This window comes from Talpa occidentalis, unplaced genomic scaffold (assembly GCF_014898055.3).
Source record: "Talpa occidentalis isolate TD23 unplaced genomic scaffold, MPIMG_talOcc4v2.1 talOcc4.11, whole genome shotgun sequence".
Lineage (NCBI taxonomy): Eukaryota > Metazoa > Chordata > Mammalia > Eulipotyphla > Talpidae > Talpa > Talpa occidentalis.
The window spans coordinates 60620508-60638532 of record NW_023601104.1 but is presented as its reverse complement, the minus strand read 5'-3'; the positions used below and the strand labels follow the sequence as shown (position 1 = coordinate 60638532).

Genomic DNA, 18025 nt, shown 5'->3' with positions numbered 1-18025 from the left:
TCTTATTAACCCGAGTTTATTGAATCGTGCAGCACTGTAATACTATTTGTGAATACCCTCCAGCCACTGTCTTGATGCTGCAGTAGCTGGCCTGCTCGTGTTTTTGACCCAGGAGCAAATCCATCGTATTAAATATTTCTTTTTTTTTTTTTTTTAAAGATTTATTTATTTATTTATACAAGCACTGGGTACAGTCAGAAGCGCAGGAGGGTTAGAGAATTCACCAGAGCCAGAGCGGGGAGCAGAGCAGGCAGACTAAAGTACACTGCTGAGGGGAGCAGCAGGTGGCAGGGGAGGTCTGTGCGCCATGTGGGACCCTCGCCCAGCGGCCGGGGATCGAACCAGTGCTGCAGAGGCTGCGGGCAGCTTTGCAGCCCAGCGCTCAACCGCTGCGCCGCCGGGGAGGCCCCCATATTAAATATTCCTGATACCATTTCCACGTCAGAAGGATGTATAGTGTTTATCCTTTAGGTTCCCGGCTAGCTGTCTATTCCTGATTACATGTGTCCCCATTTGAAAAGCATGGAAGTAGACCTTAAAGAGCATTTTCAGTATTTATTTTGATACTTAAGGATATGTAGGCTAAGTGACTTTTCTTGGCACTGTTAAGCTATGGAATTCTTTTTTAGATGAACAGAAATGGTAAATGAATTTATTATATAACCATAAGCATAATTGCTCCAATATGATTAGAGGAATAGATTTCCCCCTAAAATACACAATAATTTCATCCTGTATCAATGTTTCTGAAAGCTCTGTGATTCAAAGTTTTCCTAATCATTTCACCAAATTTCTAAGTCCTTTTGGTAATATTTAATTTGAAATTATGTTATTCATTTTAACTTTCACAAATGAACTGGTTTGTTTTGTATCATTCTTTTGTAGTTTGTAAAGACTATCTTATCCCAAGGACACCTGACTCCTCTACCTCTTTATGTCTGCCCAGTGTACTGGGCATATGACTATACTTTGAGAGTGTATCCTGTGCCTGATCTACTTGTCATCGCAGACAAATATGACCCTTTCTCTTTGACCAATACTGAATGCCTCTGCATAAATCCTGTAAGAATACAGTTTAAATTTATAGTATAATTTACCAATAGTGTTGTTATTTCTTTAAATTTAAAATGTATGCTTAGTAAAATTACTGTTTGAGTACAAATATACTATTAATGAAACCTGCATTAACTTGATAGAGAATTCTCAAACTTTGAATATAGCAAAAGACTCTAAAGTCGTTGAATTTTTCCTAAAAATAAAACACCATAAGTTTATAAATCCAAATGAGTATTTTCCTCTTCAAAGTAACTTACCTTGGGATTCCTTTCTGAGAATTGCTTTCAGAGCTTGTATCCCATTCTCTTTAACCATATTAATTGTGCTTGTCCTATGCAGGGGATTTAATTTTTGAGAATTGCCCAAGTCCCAAGATCTAAACTGGATGAATGATGCAGTTCTTATTGGGAAACATTATTTCATTTTGATGCAGAACCATAAAATTGCATCCAAATTTTGAACATCATGTTTTGAGTGTCTTTTATGTATGTTTAGCACCATATAGTACTTTTCAATACTAAATTGAGCCATTCCCAAGCATTAAGATTGTGTAGCCAACTTGACTTTTGCTTCAAGTAGTTATTTTATAGTAGTACTTTCTTGTCTGTAAATGTCATGCAAAAATCTCTCTCTGTATATTATAGTCACATCTTATAAGTTTATGACCAAGGAACTTGATTTAAAAAACAGCGATTCTTTTATTAAAAGTTTGAGTATTTATTCATTTTTCTCCCCAAGGGCTCTTTTCCAAGAAGTGGATTTTCATTCAAGGTTTTTTATCCTTCCAGTAAGACAATAGAAGATAGGTAAGTGTCCATAAAAACAGCAAGAAGCTTTCTGTTGGTTTTATACTGCTAAAAATAAGTTGTTCTGTAGAACTAATTTTTGCAATTATAATGTTTATTCAAATAGAAATGAACACAAGTATATGACAAAGAAAATTCAAGCAATGCTTAAAAGAATGAAATTGAAAAGGAAAAATACCTCTGCTTCCTAACCCTGAAATTATAATGAGCAGTTTCTTATAATTCTGGGGGGAAAAATGCATTATTCTTGCTGTTCAAGAGTCATGAGGACTGAAATCCATTAGACATTCTAAATTAAATATTCTTGGACTCACTCATTGAACACATAGTTTGATTTTTATGTATTCCAGGTACAGCCTAACTTTTGAAATATGACCAATCAGATGCCCTTATACATAATCAGATATTCTAGCCTGTATTTCCTAAGCATAACATGTGTTTCACTTTACCAGTCTCATACTGAATCCTAAAAAATAGCAAAACTAAAGAACTTTTGGAATGCCCTTAGGTGGGGCAAGCTCTTCTCCAGTCTCACCACTCCCTGTTGATACCCCTGAGAGATTTTTGATATTGTTACCCTAGGACTAAGTCAACTCTGAGCATATTTTGTCTTAGATGTACTTTTACTGAACTGAGGTTTGTTAAAAACTTACTGTTAAAAAAAAAATCAGTACTGGGAACTTTCAACAGGTCTCTAGACAATAGAAATCCTTGTCTCTCCCAAGCAACTAATTATTTTTATCTTAGGGGAACCATGCATCTAACAGGTTCCTTTAGCTACTAGGAAGCATGGCCAAAATGTGTAGCCCATTTCTATAGCTGCAGAGCAAAAACATTTCATCTCATCACTGACTTCATCTTTTTTTACCTATACTTTCTACTTACCGATCCTCCTCACGTATTTACTTTTATCTGTTCTTTATAAAAGTATCTATTCTCTGCAAACCATATTATTCTTTCTTTAGAACAGGAGTTTGGGGCCTCCCCGGTGGCTCAGCAGTTGAGCGCTGGGTTGCGAAGCTGCCTGCAGCCTCTGCAGCACTGGTTCGATCCCCAGCTGCTCCCCTGCCACCAGAGGAGGGCCCCACATGGCGTGCAGACCTCCCCTGCCGCCTGCTGCTCCCCTCAGCAGTGTACTTCAGTCCTTCCTGCTCTGCTCCCCGCTCTGGCTCTGGCTCATTCTCTCACCCTCCCGCACTTCTGACTGTACCCCAGTGCTTGTATAAATAAATAAATTAAATAAATAAATAAATAAATAATCTTTTTAAAAAATAAATAAATAAAACAGGAGTTTGGAGCTAATAAATCACAATAGGAAATTGATTTATTATAGCAACACTTGTTATATTTCTTGTAATGTTCCTTGCAGACCTGTTTTCTAAGGCCTTTATACAGATTTCTAAAACAGCTCTTAATACATTAGAAGTCACTTAAGTGCATGTCCCTTTTAGAAGTTTCTAGCATAGTACTTGACTTGTATTTGATGCTTACTGTCGAATTGTGGATTCCATTATCTTCTCTGGATTCAGATGTTGCAAAGCTTTTACATGATTTCCAAACTGTAATTTGGTACTGACAATGTATCCTCTTTAAATACTGGATCAAATAATTTGAAATTTATTTATTTATTTTTAGATTTATGCAGTTATATGTCAATTATCTTTTTTTTTTTAAAGATTTATTTATTTATACAAGCATTGGGTACAGTCAGAAGTGTGGGAGGATGAGCGAATTCACTAGAGCCAGAGCAGGGAGCAGAACAGGCAGACGGACAAAGTATACTGCTGAGGGGAGCAGTGGGCGGCAGGAGAGGTCTGCATGCCATGTAGGACCCTCGCCCGGCGGCCGGGGATAGAACCGGCGCTGCAGAGGTTGTGGGTAGCTTCGCAACCCAGCGCTCAACCACTGCGCCACCGGGGAGGCCCGATATTTATTTTTTAAGAGAACAAAAATACTTCAGGGCATAGTAAAATAATTTGGTCTGTTGCTAGTTTTTCTTAAAAAGAAATCTTTGTGAGAATATTGTGAAATCACATTGTAGAATTAATCACATATAGTCAAAGTAGATAAAGTTAACTGTTTCAACATGTACTCTCAAACAGGTTTGTTTTATCTTAAAACAAGTATTGGTAATATAGTGGAGAGATAACCATTCTCACACATAGTTGATCAGAATAAAAAAATGGTGAAAACAAGAACAATTTGACATGATTTCTTAAGACCTCAACTGCATATACCAGCAATTCCATTTCTAGGAATTTACCTTACAGGTATATTTGAGCTTATGCATAAAAGTAGTTATAGCTATTTCTATTGTAGCTTATGTAATATCAAAAGAAACATTTTAAATGTATTTCCATTTAAATGTATACACTTGCAGCTTTTCTAACTTAAAATGAAGGGATTATAAACGTAATGTACTTTTTTTATAACTGAAGGTTAACATTGGTTAATATATATTTATTTTCAATAGAAATGAATTGCATTCATAGTATTCTACCATGTGTGAGTGTTGTTAAAGGACATCTCCCTCTCCTACTTGCTTATCTATGACTAGACTGCCTTTATAGTTATATGCAGTTGCTTATGGAGAGCAGAAATGGAATGTGGGATAATGTGCATGTACTGACCTATTTTTAAAATTATTCAGCTAAAAGTAAATGTTAAGAAACATGCAAAAACTTAGGTTTCCAAAATGTTTAATTTTATTAATATTTTGTTTTCAGCAAACTTCAAGGGTTTTGAGCCTTCCAGACCATCTGCAGTAAATTTTCTTCTTAATCTTGTATTTTATGTAGTTTTGATATTAAGTTACAATAAAATTATAGTACACCTTAGAACGTTGTACTTAAATTTGTATTTTATGAAATTTTGGTATTAGCAACCATGATGATGGTACACTTTACAAAGTTTTATAAGAAAAATAGTTTCTGGGCCTCCCCGGTGGCACAGCGGTTGAGCGCTGGGTTGCGAAGCTGCCTGCAGCCTCTGCAGTGGCGGTTCGATCCCCGGCTGCTCCCCGGCCACTGGAGGAGGGTCCCACATGGCGCGCAGACCTCTCCTGCCGCCCGCTGCTCCCCTCAGCAGTGTACTTCAGTCCTTCTGCCTGCTCTGCTCCCTGCTCTGGCTCTGGTGAATTCTCTCACCCTCCCACACTTCTGACTGTACCCAGTGCTTGTATAAATAAATAAATAAATAAATAAATAAATAAATCTTTAAAAAAAAAAAAAAAAAAAGAAAAATAGTTTCTGCGTAATCTTTTTGGTCTTTTACTTTGAAGCAATATGTTTTGCTATTTTGTGTGTAATCACTCAGCATCACTCCCTTATTGACCTTTAGTTTCTGGCACTGAAATAGCCCAGAAATGAATCTAAACAATAGCAAGTTGTTGGATGAGGTATGAAGAGTTTTTCAAATATAGGGGAGTCTGTAATGCAGGACATTGTCAAATAAAATTCTTTGGGAGACAATAAAAATGACATAGTAATGTGGAAATTCCTTAAGGAAATTGAATCTGAATGTAGTAAGTGAATTAGCAGTTAAGGATGAAGTGGTAATCTGACATGTGGTTTGAAGATGGAAAATTTGTTGGAAGAGCAACATTAATTGGCGTTAATTTCAAGAACAACCTGGAAAAACTGAAGTTAAGTATGAAGTCAACATATACATTCAAAAGCTGCTAGGTTGCTTAGACAATTTTAGTTTGGGCCTTGCTTGAAAATGGTAGTGAACAGACATGGAAAGTTGTTGGCCCAGTTTATGAAAACCACACAGCTAAATATGAAGGAATGTTAGGAAGCTATCAATGGAAATTGTATACAAAGCATCCACTCATTCATTCAACAAATAATTGCTTTTATAATTAAAGATGTGTTTTTGAGGGCCTCCCTGGTGGAGTAGAGGTTAAGTCTCAGCTATCTCACTGTCACCCTATCACAACTGTGGCCTGAGTTCAATCCCTGGCCAGGGATCTGACCCATATATGGCACAGCTGACCTCTCCTCTCTTACCCGCTGCTTCCTAACAGTGTATTTCAGTAAATCTGCCTGTTCTGCTCCCCATTCTCTCTCTGGTGAATCCACCCAACCTCCCAATCTCTGGCCTACATTCCAGTTCTTTCTATGCATGCATAAACCTTTTTTTTTTTTAAAGATGAGTTTTTGAAATCTTCAGAAACAGAGTTAATGGCTAAAAAGAAAGTACTTTTAGGTGTTAGACAAGGTGAAGTGAGATGAAGCAAGTAAGGTAAGAAGAGGTAAGTTGCCAAAACCTAGTGGTCAGTATTTAGAATAACAGGAACCAGAACCAGGGAAAGATCAGAAAATGAGAAGTTAACACAATTATAAGAGGGGCATCAGAAGAGCATCACCAAAAGGGTGTCCTGGGCTTCTGCTTTGGGGAAAAGCAAGAGAGTATATGCTTCCAACTTGGTATTTAATAAGTGAAGCACGACTGATCTCACTTCCAAGACCCCTACCTACCATATTCAGCCAGTGAAGCTCTTTTATTGTTCTTATACTTGGGCTTTGAATTTAGACAGGTCTTCTGAGTAAAAAGGAGGTGGGGGCTGGCATAAGTCTTATAAACCACTGCTCTACTTATTTAATACATGTCTTAAATACTTACTATGGTAAGCGCTGTGCTAAATGCCTATTCACTGTGCAACTTAATCCCTATTAGGTTCACATTGCCTTTAATTTATACATCAGAAGAACAGGTTCAGGGAGGTAAATCAGTTGCCCAAGGTCACAACACTGGTAAGGATCATGGCTAAGTTGACTCTAGGTTATTTGACTAGGGCCAGTCTTTCCTGCACTTTTTTACTGAACAGTAATCCCCCTTACTCCAAGGGACTAAAGCTATACAAGAGAATTTTCCAAACCTTTTATAAACTAAGGAGTGAGGTCATTAGTGGTTGAGATATTACAAGTTCATAGAACAGTAAATTCCACTGTATCATTTCATGAGTCTTTTTTCAGTGATGCGTTAGGAGTTGTCCTGTTCTATCACAACTGTTTCACTTGCTTAAGTCTGTAGCCATTTACTCTGGACTTCCACTTCCCGTGGGTTGTCTCCTTGCCATCACTTGAAGACCCCAAATGCAGTACTTGTGAAAGGCTGAGGAACCTCAAACAGTCTGCATCGAGGGGTTAGTAGACGATGATAGCATTATTACTTATAACCGCCTCTCATGTTTCTTTAAAGATAGTGTTATAGAGCAACCCCGATATTAAACGGGTTCCTGGCTGTGGGTCCTCACCCGCGCGCTTTAAAGGGACTTATGAATACTCTACTACAGACACACGCAAAAGGGTTAATAAAAGGTTTATTTACAAGAGAAAAAGAAATAAGGAAAATGTACAACTCAGGGAGAAAATAGGGAAATAAAGTCTTTAATGCGTCCTACCCGATCCGACGACCTGGAAACCCAAAGTCACTCTCAGAGCTAGACGGACGCCGCGAGCTGGCCGAGGGCCCCAAAATGGAGAGAGCCCCAAAGCCCACATGTCTGCCTTTTGTATCCACCTGGCTGCTTAACCCCACCCTCAGGTCCCAGCCACCTTCCCTTTAGTGGTGATGGGATTTGGAGTTCCCAGTGTCTTTGGCTTTGACCTGGGGTGGGGGTGGAGTCCACAAAGCCTGTATGGAATTTGCTTTGGGGCAGCCTTTTCCCCCTAACACTGGGGTGGGGGTGGAGTCCACAAAGCCTGTATGGAATTAGCTTTGGGACAGCCTTTTTCCCCTAACAATAGCTGTTCCTCTATGCATGAATTTTGGCCAAGAAATCATTTGTTTTGGGCAAGGGGGCTTACCTATTCCAGACTATTTTCTTCCTAAGAACCTAAAGAGCCTCTTGTGGTAAAGAGAATATTACATAGTAAGAAATTTGGCAAAGATGCAGCGCATCAAGGGTATAATAGAAAAGGGTACAATTTTAGACATCCCTCACATGCCTAAAAGCTTATCAATCACTGGTTATTTATGAATCGCCTGCACTTCTCTCTTGTCCAAACAAGAGTTGTTACTCCCAGCTGTTAAATTATGAGCAGCCTGGGCAAGTACAGAAGGGCAAACTTGATACATAGTGAAATATCCAGAAGATTGAGATACTAGTTTAGCAAAGTGAAAAAAAGGCAGAAAGCCTAGGTTTGAATCAGTTTTGTGAATGTGGTCAAATGACTTCTCTGGTCTGAAATGGACATCAGATCTAGAAGTGGTGTGAACCATGAATGAGATAAATGCACATAATGCTGGAAATTATAAATTGTTAGTTTTCTGCAGAAGTTATTGCACCATGGCACCGGAATCTAACAGACGCAGAAAGTAAGGTGGTTGGTTTGAAGAAAACTAAGACTATTCCCAGCACTTCCAAGATCCCACTCCCATTTCTGCTCCTCCTGCCCCCTCCACCCCAGTGTTGTGGTGTCACTATGGCAACCATCAAGCGCTGCGCTGCGTAACTCAATTCTCTGACAGTTACCGAACTCCGCCGACTAACGTCCAGTACGTGTCCCACCTACGCGGTCCCGAGTTGCTCTCTCTTGGTCCTAGAGCAAGGAGCCGAGGGGGTGGCATGGCCAAGACGGCAGCTTCTTCGGGGCTGGAGGAGTTAGACCTGAGCGGAGAGGAGGTCCAGCGACTCACCTCCGCCTTCCAGGACCCGGAGTTCAGGCGAATGTTCGCCGAGTACGCCTCGGAGCTCAACGACCCCGAGAATCGGCGGCGCTATGAGGAGGAGATCACCGCGCTGGAGCGTGAGCGCGGAGTGGAGGTGCGCTTTGTGCACCCGGAGCCAGGCTACGTGTTGCGCACCAGCCTCGACGGGGCGCGGCGCTGCTTCGTGAACATCTGCAGCAACGCGCTGGTGGGCGCGCCCAGCTGTCGGCCGAGCTCCGCGGGAGCAAGGTCCGGCAGCCAGTGGTCCCTGCCCTACAGCCTGGCGCCCAGCCGCGAGTACGCGGGAGGCCGCGGTGCCCGCTACACCGTCTACGACGTGGTTTTCCACCCAGAAGCGCTGGCGCTGGCGCGGCGCCACGTGCGCTTCCGCCAGATGCTGGACGCCACAGCCCTCGAGGCCGTGGAGAAGCAGTTCGGTGTAAAGCTGGACCACAGGAACGCCAAGTCCCTGAAGATCAAGTACAAGGGGACCCCGGAGGCCGCCGTCTTGCGCACGCCCCTGCCCGGGGGCGCCCCGGCCCGGCCCCAGGGGGAGCCGGAGAGCCCGCTCCCGGCCTTCCCCTACCCTTACAACGGTCCGGCCGCCGCCGGGGACGCCGCGGCGCCCCAGCCCCAGGCGCCCGCACCTCCCGCGGCGGACCCGCCGCCCGCCCCCACCGAACCCCGCTACAGCGTGGTGCAGCGCCACCACGTGGACCTCCAGGATTACCGCTGCTCCCGGGACTCGGCCCCCAGCCCCGTGCCCCGGGAGCTGGTGGTGACCATCGAGCTACCGCTGCTGCGCTCGGCCGAGCAGGCGGCGCTGGAGGTGACGGGGAAGCTTCTGTGCCTCGACTCGAGAAAACCCGACTACCGGCTGAGGCTGTCGCTCCCATACCCGGTGGACGACAGCCGCGGCAAGGCGCGGTTCAACAAGGCCGCCCGGCAGCTGGTGGTGACGCTGCCGGTGGTGACGCCGCCGGTGACGCTGCCGGCCCCGCGCCCGGAGCCCGCCCCGGAACCGGAAGTGTCGGCCGCCGCGCTCGGAAGTGACGGCCCCACCCCCCCTTCCGCTTGCGAGGAGGAGGCGGTCCCGGCCGGTCCTGAAGCGCGGGAAGGCGGCGTAGGTCCGTGTCGAGCCCGGGCTTCTGACGACGCGGCCGTGGCCGCAGCGTGCACCGCTGGAGACGAGCCCGTCTGCCGGCCGGAGGAGCGGGACCTCGCCGAGCGAGCGGCGTCGGTTGAGGGCGTCCGCGAGGAGCCGGGTCCCGCCGCGGAGAGTTCTTCTGCGGACGGAGGCGGAGGCTCGTCTTGTGCTTCATTCGGAGATTTTGTCGGGGGACCTTCTGTGGGAAGAGGCCGTGCGTTGGGAGACCTCGGTCTGGAGGCGCGCGTGGCCGGGGACGTCTCCAGCAGCGACCCGTCTGATCGGGCCATGGGTTGTACCGAGACCGACAGCGGGGGCCCGTTGTGTCCCCCTTTGCACTGTACTCAGGACGAGGAGTCCCTGACTCTGCTAATTCAGGTGCCTCACATTCAGTCGCAGAGTCTTCAAGGGGATGTGAGCCCCCTTCGGTACAAATTGTGCTTCTCCACACACGACTTAGTTTATTATTCCGTTGTTTTGCAATTTGCTTCAGAGAATAAATTGAGCACTAAAGAACCAGTGGTTAGCATTTCTTCGGACAATGCAGTGATAGAACTCGCAAAATCGCCCGAGAGCCATGGACATTGGAGAGAGTGGTATTATGGTTTAAACAACAGTTCTTTGGAGGTAACGGTTCTTTCTGTAGTCCAACAGTTGAAATGCTGTACTTTATCGCCTCTTTTAAAACTTGCCATTACAGCTATCTTATGAGTGTATTGTAAAACAAGCATTTTTCATATAACTTTTTTCACAGCGACTTGAAATTTATACACCTGAAAAAATGTCAGTGAGCATTTAAGTTATATGGGAAAAAAAGCAAAACACAAACTTAGGCATCCCCTTTAGTGCATGAGTTTCCAGTCTTTAACATTGTCCTGAGTGCACTTGTTTACGTGCAGTCCGTTGTCTCCAAAGGAAGATAAGGAGTTCCAAGGATTTTTGTACCTCTAAAATTGTATGCAAAAAGTTGAGGATATTTTCTAGAACTTCAGTCATATTCTCAGACCTATTCCCAGTTCAGTTTAGTAAGCACTCCATTATGGTGCTAACGGAACTAAAAGCCTTACTGGTAGTTAGCGTTTATTAGATAACTACAGTGAGGATTTAAACCCAGGAAATAGTTGGACAGATTTTGCCCTGTGAGAATAATGCCATCCATAAGTTTGACTTCATTTTATATACTTTATTATGGAATAATTTACAGAACAGTGAATCATTAATCATACAAATGTTATTGTTTTTGACAAGGGTCTTCTGACTTTCATTTATAGATTTAGATCTTTTGATATCCTAAGTTGTCATGGCTTGAAGAAATATAGATGCTATCAATGCACACAGGGCAAATGCTGGGGGTTAAATATTTTCCTGACTTTTGAAAATTTAGTAAAAATCTTTGTCTCTCTAGTCAGTGGTGGGTGAAAAGTTACTTTACCCTCGGGCATCAGATTCTTCCCTAGCTCCTGAGTAGCATAGTCTGTTCTGACTTTAAGATTATGCAGATACCTTTGCTCACTTGTCTGCTAGATTAGGGAGGGGTGTTGTCCTTGATCTTTCACAATTGCCATAATTTAAGCTGGCAAATAATTTTTTACGTTCTTTAATGATTTGCAAAAGTAGGTAAGCTAATACCACACAGTTCTCACACCTAGTTGTGAATCTAAATCTTATGCCCATATGGAATTTAATTAGTCTCTGATGGTGGGGTTGTTCTTTAGTATTATATTATTGACACATTGTAATTACCTCTTTTTGTTTCTACTATTTGACAAAATGACTGGCATTTAACAAGTAAACTATAAATGTTTGCTATACTGAGTAGCATCAATAGTAGCTGTACCTCTTCTGGGCAAATATTCAAAATGGGCTGAGCATTAAATGAGCTTAGTGTATAATTTTGATGAATGGTATGTTCTGTTGTAATTGCTACTGTACTTTTTAGGTTATTGAGGTTCTTAGTCAGATCCAGTACTCTTACACAGATCCAGTAAATATAAAGTTCTAAGTAGCTTTTTAAATTGACCCAAAAAATTGGTGGTTTTGACTGAGGTGAGTATCCAAGGGTTAAATTCTCAGAAACACACCAGTTGCACAGAGCAGATATTACAAATGAAGTTTTTGACATTGGGTTTATGTTGTGAAGGCGTATCTTCTGTGAGAAGTGATTAATTTGAAACCCTTCAAAATCAGCAGATTAGGTAGCCAGGAACAGGTAAGATACTTTGTGAGAACATAAAATATGAAGTTGTTTATGCCATCAGAGGGGAGAAATTTAAGAAAGGGCTGTCATTTTTTCTGTAATTGTTTTAATCAGTGTGGGAAGAAAACTTTATGGATAAGCATTTGAGAAAACACTAAAGATTATTTTAATCTTATTTGCTACTGTTTAACATTACTTGAAATAGTTAAATGAAAAATGGGATTAGGCAACTGTGTTTTATATTTATAAGCCTGAAATTGATTCATAATTATTTCATTAATCATCATATTTGCTGAGACTGATGGGACCATAATGTTCAATTTTTTTGCTTTACATTGTATTGGACCAGGCTATCTAAGTAATAAGGCAAAATTTTTAAGTCAAGCGTAGTGGGTGGGTATACATATGATATATAGTGAATATATTATTAATAGATATTGTTATATCAAAATATAAAGATACTGATCTATGTCAAGATTAGAATTGTTTTTTCTGCACAGATAATTGTTTTTATGCACAAAATATATTAATATATAGCCTTAAATAGTCACTGAGAATTTTTCTAGAGCTCTAGGGCCACTAAGTTTCAATATCTTTTATAGTAAAATCAGTAATCAGGGGCTTCCCTCGTGGCCTAGGGGCCCCTATGTCCTGAGTTCCATCCAAGGCCAGGGAGATCACACACACATAGGGCAGCAGACCTCTCCTGTGTCCCCCACTACTCCCCTTAGCAGTATATTTCAGTAAATCTGCCTGTTCTGCTCTCCCCATGCTTTATCTCTGGTGAATCCTCTCTTCCTCCTTCCCCCCCACCTCTGGCCTACATCACAGTTCTTGTATGCAAAAAAAAAAAAAAGAAAAATTTTTTTAAAAAAATAAGTAGTTAGAAGAAAGTAAGTTTATGCAAATTCTTTGTATTTTAATCACAACCATTTCCATTCAATAGATTATTTTTCCTTGTATTAACTAAAGAATAAACTGTTTGGTGTAATTTTTTTTGTTGTTGGGTCTTTTCCAGAGACATGAACTTTAGAGATGCTTTTTTTGATGCGTTAGAGGTGTTTCTATAATAATGTTAGTCTAGATCTTCAAATAGTAGCAAAGCAACTTACTCCAAATGTAAAATTTCTCTTACCAAAATTTCATTTTTGGTAGGTATACACAAGTTTAAATTTTCTTTAATAGAAGGAAACTTTAGGCAGCTTTCCTGCCCACCTGTGACTAGGCAGGTGCCTATCCTTTTAAATTTTTTTTTTTTAAAAGAAAACTTCAAATTTCTCTGACTTTTACCTTCTATTGGACTAAATAGTAGTCTATAAATTTGTTGATATGAAAATATGGAAGAAAATATTTTTGTTTTGGGCAACAATGAGCTGACTTTATGAATTTTAAATATGGTTACTCCTTCAACAAACCAATATATATATATATATATATATATATATACCTTGACAAGAATATGAACAGATTTGCTTTGAATCTTTGGTGAAAGTGATTTTTGTATTTCCCAATAGTAGATGTCAGCATCTTGAAATCTATGTGATTTTTATAAATACCTATATGCTAAGTGTCACTACATTACATCAACACTTTAGAATATAGTAAAAAATTATACTTGACTCTTACCTGGCCAAGAATTAAACGGCATGTGTATTTCTTCACTGCGCATTAGAAATTGTTTAAAATTTAATTACATTTTGTAGATGGAACTGCATTTATAGCTCTAGAGGTAATGTTATAAAACAGTAAGAGAAAAATGTATTGTTTGAACATATATAGGAGAAAAAACATAATTTAGAAAATGAACCAGGACTTTTTTCTTTTAAGGTCTGTGTGTAGGTGTGTGTGTGTGTGTGTGTTTTCTTGCTATTCTTACTGCTCTGTTCAATACTGTTTTTCTTTGGCTAGGACAGCATAAAAGTAACATTAAGCTTTTAACAAGTATAATCCTGAACTTTGTGAGAATTTTCATGAAAGGTTTTTATATACAGTTGTATCCAGTATGATGTATAAGGCAGAACATTGTTTCCTTTTTATTTCAGGAAAGGTTGTTTGTCAATGAAGAAAATGTAAATGAGTTTCTTGAAGAGGTCTCAAGTTCTCCATTCAGACAGACAAACCCTCTAGCACCATTAATTGAAGTTCTTCAGGTTACTGATAGTAAGATTCAGATTCATGCAAAGGTAAGGGTTTTGGTGGATTTAATGGAGTAGTCATTTGGAATGTGACCTAACAACTTAATTCTTGGTTTCTTAATGTCATAACTTTAAATGTACATGGTGGCTAGGAAGAGTGATATTGTTTTTCTGTGAGCTAATAAACACTATGCAATTCATTTTCACATTTAATACCAAATAACTGTCCAATAAAGAGTAAAGAGAGTGCCTCCCCCGTGGCGCAAGGGGTTAAGTCACAGCACTCTGAAGCTGTCCTTAGCCACTGCAGCAGGAGTTCAATCACATAGCCAGCCAGGGAGCAACCCACATGGTGCAGCAAACCTCTCCTGACTTGCCCGCAGCTCCTCTCAGCAGTGTACTTGGTCAGTCGGCCTGTTCTGTTCCCCACTTTGTCTCTGGTGAATCCTGTCCCCCCCACACACACCTCTGGCCTGTACCCCAGCTCTTGTATGCATAAATAAAATAAATCTTAAAAAAAATTAAAAAATTTAAAAAAAGAACAGAGAAATTAACAGTTGGGAAGTTTGAGTACTAGTCCTGGGACAAACAAATCTTTTTCACTCTCAAATCCTAAGAAGTATGTCTACTTGAACTTTAAGTTTGGTTATTTTTATTTATTTTTTAAAAGATATATTTATTTATTTATACAAACACTGGGTACAGTCAGAAGCTCAGAGGGTGAGAGAATTCACCAGAGCCAGAGCAGGGAACAACAGGCAGCCTGATGAAATACACTGCTGAGGGGAGCAGCGGGTGCAGCAGGAGAGGTCTGTGCGGTTGGGGATCGAACCGGCGCTGCAGAGGCTTTGGGCAGCTTCACAGCCCAGCACTCAATCGCTGCGCCACCAGGGGAGGCCCCTGGTTATTTTTATATTGTCAGTATTGTCCCCAGAAATAATTTTATAACTAGAACAATTTGACATATATGTAGGGCTAGATGGGAGTAACCCTGAAGAATCCTTGACATTCAAGAAAATCAAGAATCCCTGTATAAGAATAACTGTTAAAGGATTTTGTAGACACTTGAAAGCTTGGATTATTTTATCCAAAGGTGAGGACTCATTGAAAGGGCTTAATCAGAGACTTATGGCAGGTTTGCATTGTTTGCATTAAAAAACAAAACAAAACTGGTAGCATTTGGAGGAGACTTGAGGGGGAGGCTGGAAGCATATATGCAGGTCTGCCAGGGTTATTCCCTCACAACTTAAAAAATCTTATTTGCAGAGGGAACTACAATTTTGTTTGAAAGAATGTGTTGTTTCTCTTGACATAGTTTCAAGAATGTAGTGGCTCTGATCAACTTCGTGAAAAAGAAGAAAGAGTCAATGAAGGAAGTCATCTGCCTGAAAAAGAAAATGTAGAACATCCTACTACCTCAACACCTGATTCTGATTCATTCATAGCAGTTAAAGCACCAGAAATAGAAGGTGGTGATACAGTTACATGCTTGCAACAAGAGTCTCTTGATGTTTCTCAGATGTTATTTGGAAAGTGTCAGCAACCTGAGTCTCAAATGAAACCTGAATCTGTGTCAGAAAAATGTGCTATTTACTCAAATGAGAAAAAGGATAATTTAAAAGAAACAGCAGTAACCAAAGAGAAGGAATTAGATGGACATCATCTATATTCATTACAGAACAATGCTACAGTTCACAATATGCCTGGTTTTGACAACATAAAAGAAACCAATATGCAGGATGGTAGTGTGAAGATTATTAAAGATCATGTGACTCATTGTGCATTCAGTTTTCAGAATTCTTTGCTGTATGATTTGGATTAATTCTGTGTAACTTTAGAATTTAAAGGTTAAAAGTCAAAAGTGTTTGGAATTAAAGTAGATTGTTAACTATTTACTATCTTAAAACTAACAGTATTCAAGGAAGTATAAACTTAAAATTTGAAATTTTGATTCGAAAGGACAGTTGTGTTTTTGTATCTACAAAGTTCATGCAAACTTGCCTTAATTATGGACATAAATTTTGTGATTTTCTTACAGATGTGTAATTTTGTAATGGAGAATTAAACATCTAGTTCTAATTATATATATTTATGTATGTGTTATTTTTGGCTTATTTATCATTACTTGCAATCAACTTTCAAAATTTTCACTAAATTGTCTGTCACAAAAAGTATTTCTCAAAAATGCAAATAGCCAGAAATATGGATGTATGTATGGGGACATTAGAAACAAAAATGCATGTGTCTCATAAGGATGTATTTATGCTCCAATTCTTAGATTCTTAAAATTTTACTACCCATCAATCCAGTTACAATACAAATACACACTGAATGAAATTTAATATTTTTGCTTTAGTTGTTTCACTGTATCATACAAAGTATATTTAATAGATTATTCAGTAATGACTGAAAATTTCATTTCTAAGTTTTTTTGAAATTATTACAATATTTAAACATGTCTTGATTTTCACATTTATGAATTTTAGAATAGGACCAAAAATCTAGGAATATGTGACAGTATATATATGTGACAGCATATATAAAAGGGGCAGCAAATAATGTATCTAACAGTGGCTAAATTATTTTGTGGAATACTTTTATTTGCAGCCAAGAAATTTTTTTTCCTAGATTTTTTTCTCCTCACAGAATTTTCTTCTCACAGAATGTCACAGAATTTCAGGACACCAAGAAAGAAAACATAGAATGGTAAATATTTGTTGATCTAATTGCTAACGTCAAGGTCACACCTATTTCTGTCTTAAAAGCTGCTGTAAAATGAGTCTTTTGGTCTTAAGTCATTTCTTCAGTCCTTTTGAATTGAGGTCTGAGCATCAAAAACCAATACAAAGGGAGGCAACTGATTTACATTTATAACCCTGATTGAATCTGTAACTAGATTGTGCTGCGAGGGCAGTATAAAGGCAGCTCATATAGAGAACTTTGCCCCACTTTAGATGACCATCTGTATTTTTCAACCATAATTGCTTAGTTCAGTGCAATGATTTTTGAGATTATCCACTTAGTAAGCTTTCTAAGAAATGACTTAATTGTAATACCTACTCAAAATAATCAGTAAATATTGGTTAAAGCGATTATATACAGCTAAGGGTAACTTCTACATTAATGTGGAGTAACTTTTAAGCCTGTTTCCTGTTACATACTCTGTCCTTTTAGAAAGTATGATTTCAGTTAATGCTAGCAGGAGGGCATGTTTGACTTTGGCATGACTGAACTTTGTATCATTCGAAAACAATTTAGGCTGTTATTCCACTCACACAGCAGCTTTTTATTGTTTATTATCTAATCCTAGCTAATTTGAAAACCAGTTTCATCCAAAGGGAATGCATATTCTCAAGAGTTGGGTTTTACTTTAAACTAAGTTATACACTATATACTACATACACTATATAGTAAGATGTACACGAAAATAAATACAAAGATGTAATGCTAACTTTAAAACTTATAGAAAGTTTTTACAGAATGTTGGTATTAAGTAAAAATTTATTGTGCAAAATAATTAGGAACTTTTTATGCAAAAATGAGTATTTTATTTTGGCAGCACTAAAAAAAAAATCAAAACCACTGTATTTCTACATTGAGGTGAAAACAATGTTTAAACTTTCTTACCAATCAAATACATTCCAAAAGAAAGTGTGTTCTATGAAGGTTCCAAAGCACAGGCAAATCTTAAGACAGTAATACAGGAATCCTTAATACTGAAAATGACTGTTCTGACAAGGTGTTTAACAAACATAACTTGAATCATAAAACTAGTGAAGCAATCCCTTACTAGTAACTGTCAAGAGTGAAACTGGGTTTATTTCAATAATACTTCCATCAATTTCATTGTAATACTTTTTACTGCTATGACAATTAAAATTTTGCCATTCTTAAAATGTTTTCAAAGTGGAAAAGTGTACAAAGTTCCAGATAAAAAGATAACAGATGTAATTTAAATAAAATTTACTCCTTTCTCTCATCAATTAACAATAATCATTACCTTTAAGAGATAGATTGATCTTTAAAA

The 18025-nt window shown here is 39.4% G+C and overlaps 2 protein-coding genes across 5 annotated transcripts in view; both read left to right on the top strand.

Annotated features, from left to right (window-relative positions):
• The window catches only part of POLE2 (DNA polymerase epsilon 2, accessory subunit), a 68759-nt gene extending 63725 nt beyond the window's left edge, over positions 1–5034 (top strand). For 2 of the 4 annotated variants that reach the window (XM_037503283.2, XM_037503284.2), the window contains exons 17-19: positions 886–1062; positions 1795–1862; positions 4589–5032. In XM_037503283.2, the coding sequence (XP_037359180.1) occupies positions 886–1062; positions 1795–1862; positions 4589–4607 (264 nt within the window). In that variant the 3' untranslated portion in view covers positions 4608–5032. Of the gene's footprint in view, positions 1–885; positions 1063–1794; positions 1863–4588 lie in introns of all 4 variants that reach the window. The other 2 variants (XM_054690246.1, XM_037503285.2) reach the window with 2 other exon arrangements.
• Positions 5035–8311: 3277 nt separating this feature from the next.
• Positions 8312–17848, top strand: DNAAF2 (dynein axonemal assembly factor 2). The gene is made up of 3 exons (XM_037503282.2): positions 8312–10293; positions 13906–14046; positions 15314–17848. The coding sequence occupies exons 1-3, from the start codon at positions 8437–8439 to the stop codon at positions 15818–15820; spliced, it is 2505 nt and encodes an 834-aa protein (XP_037359179.1). The 5' UTR covers positions 8312–8436; the 3' UTR covers positions 15821–17848.
• Positions 17849–18025: the final 177 nt, after the last annotated feature.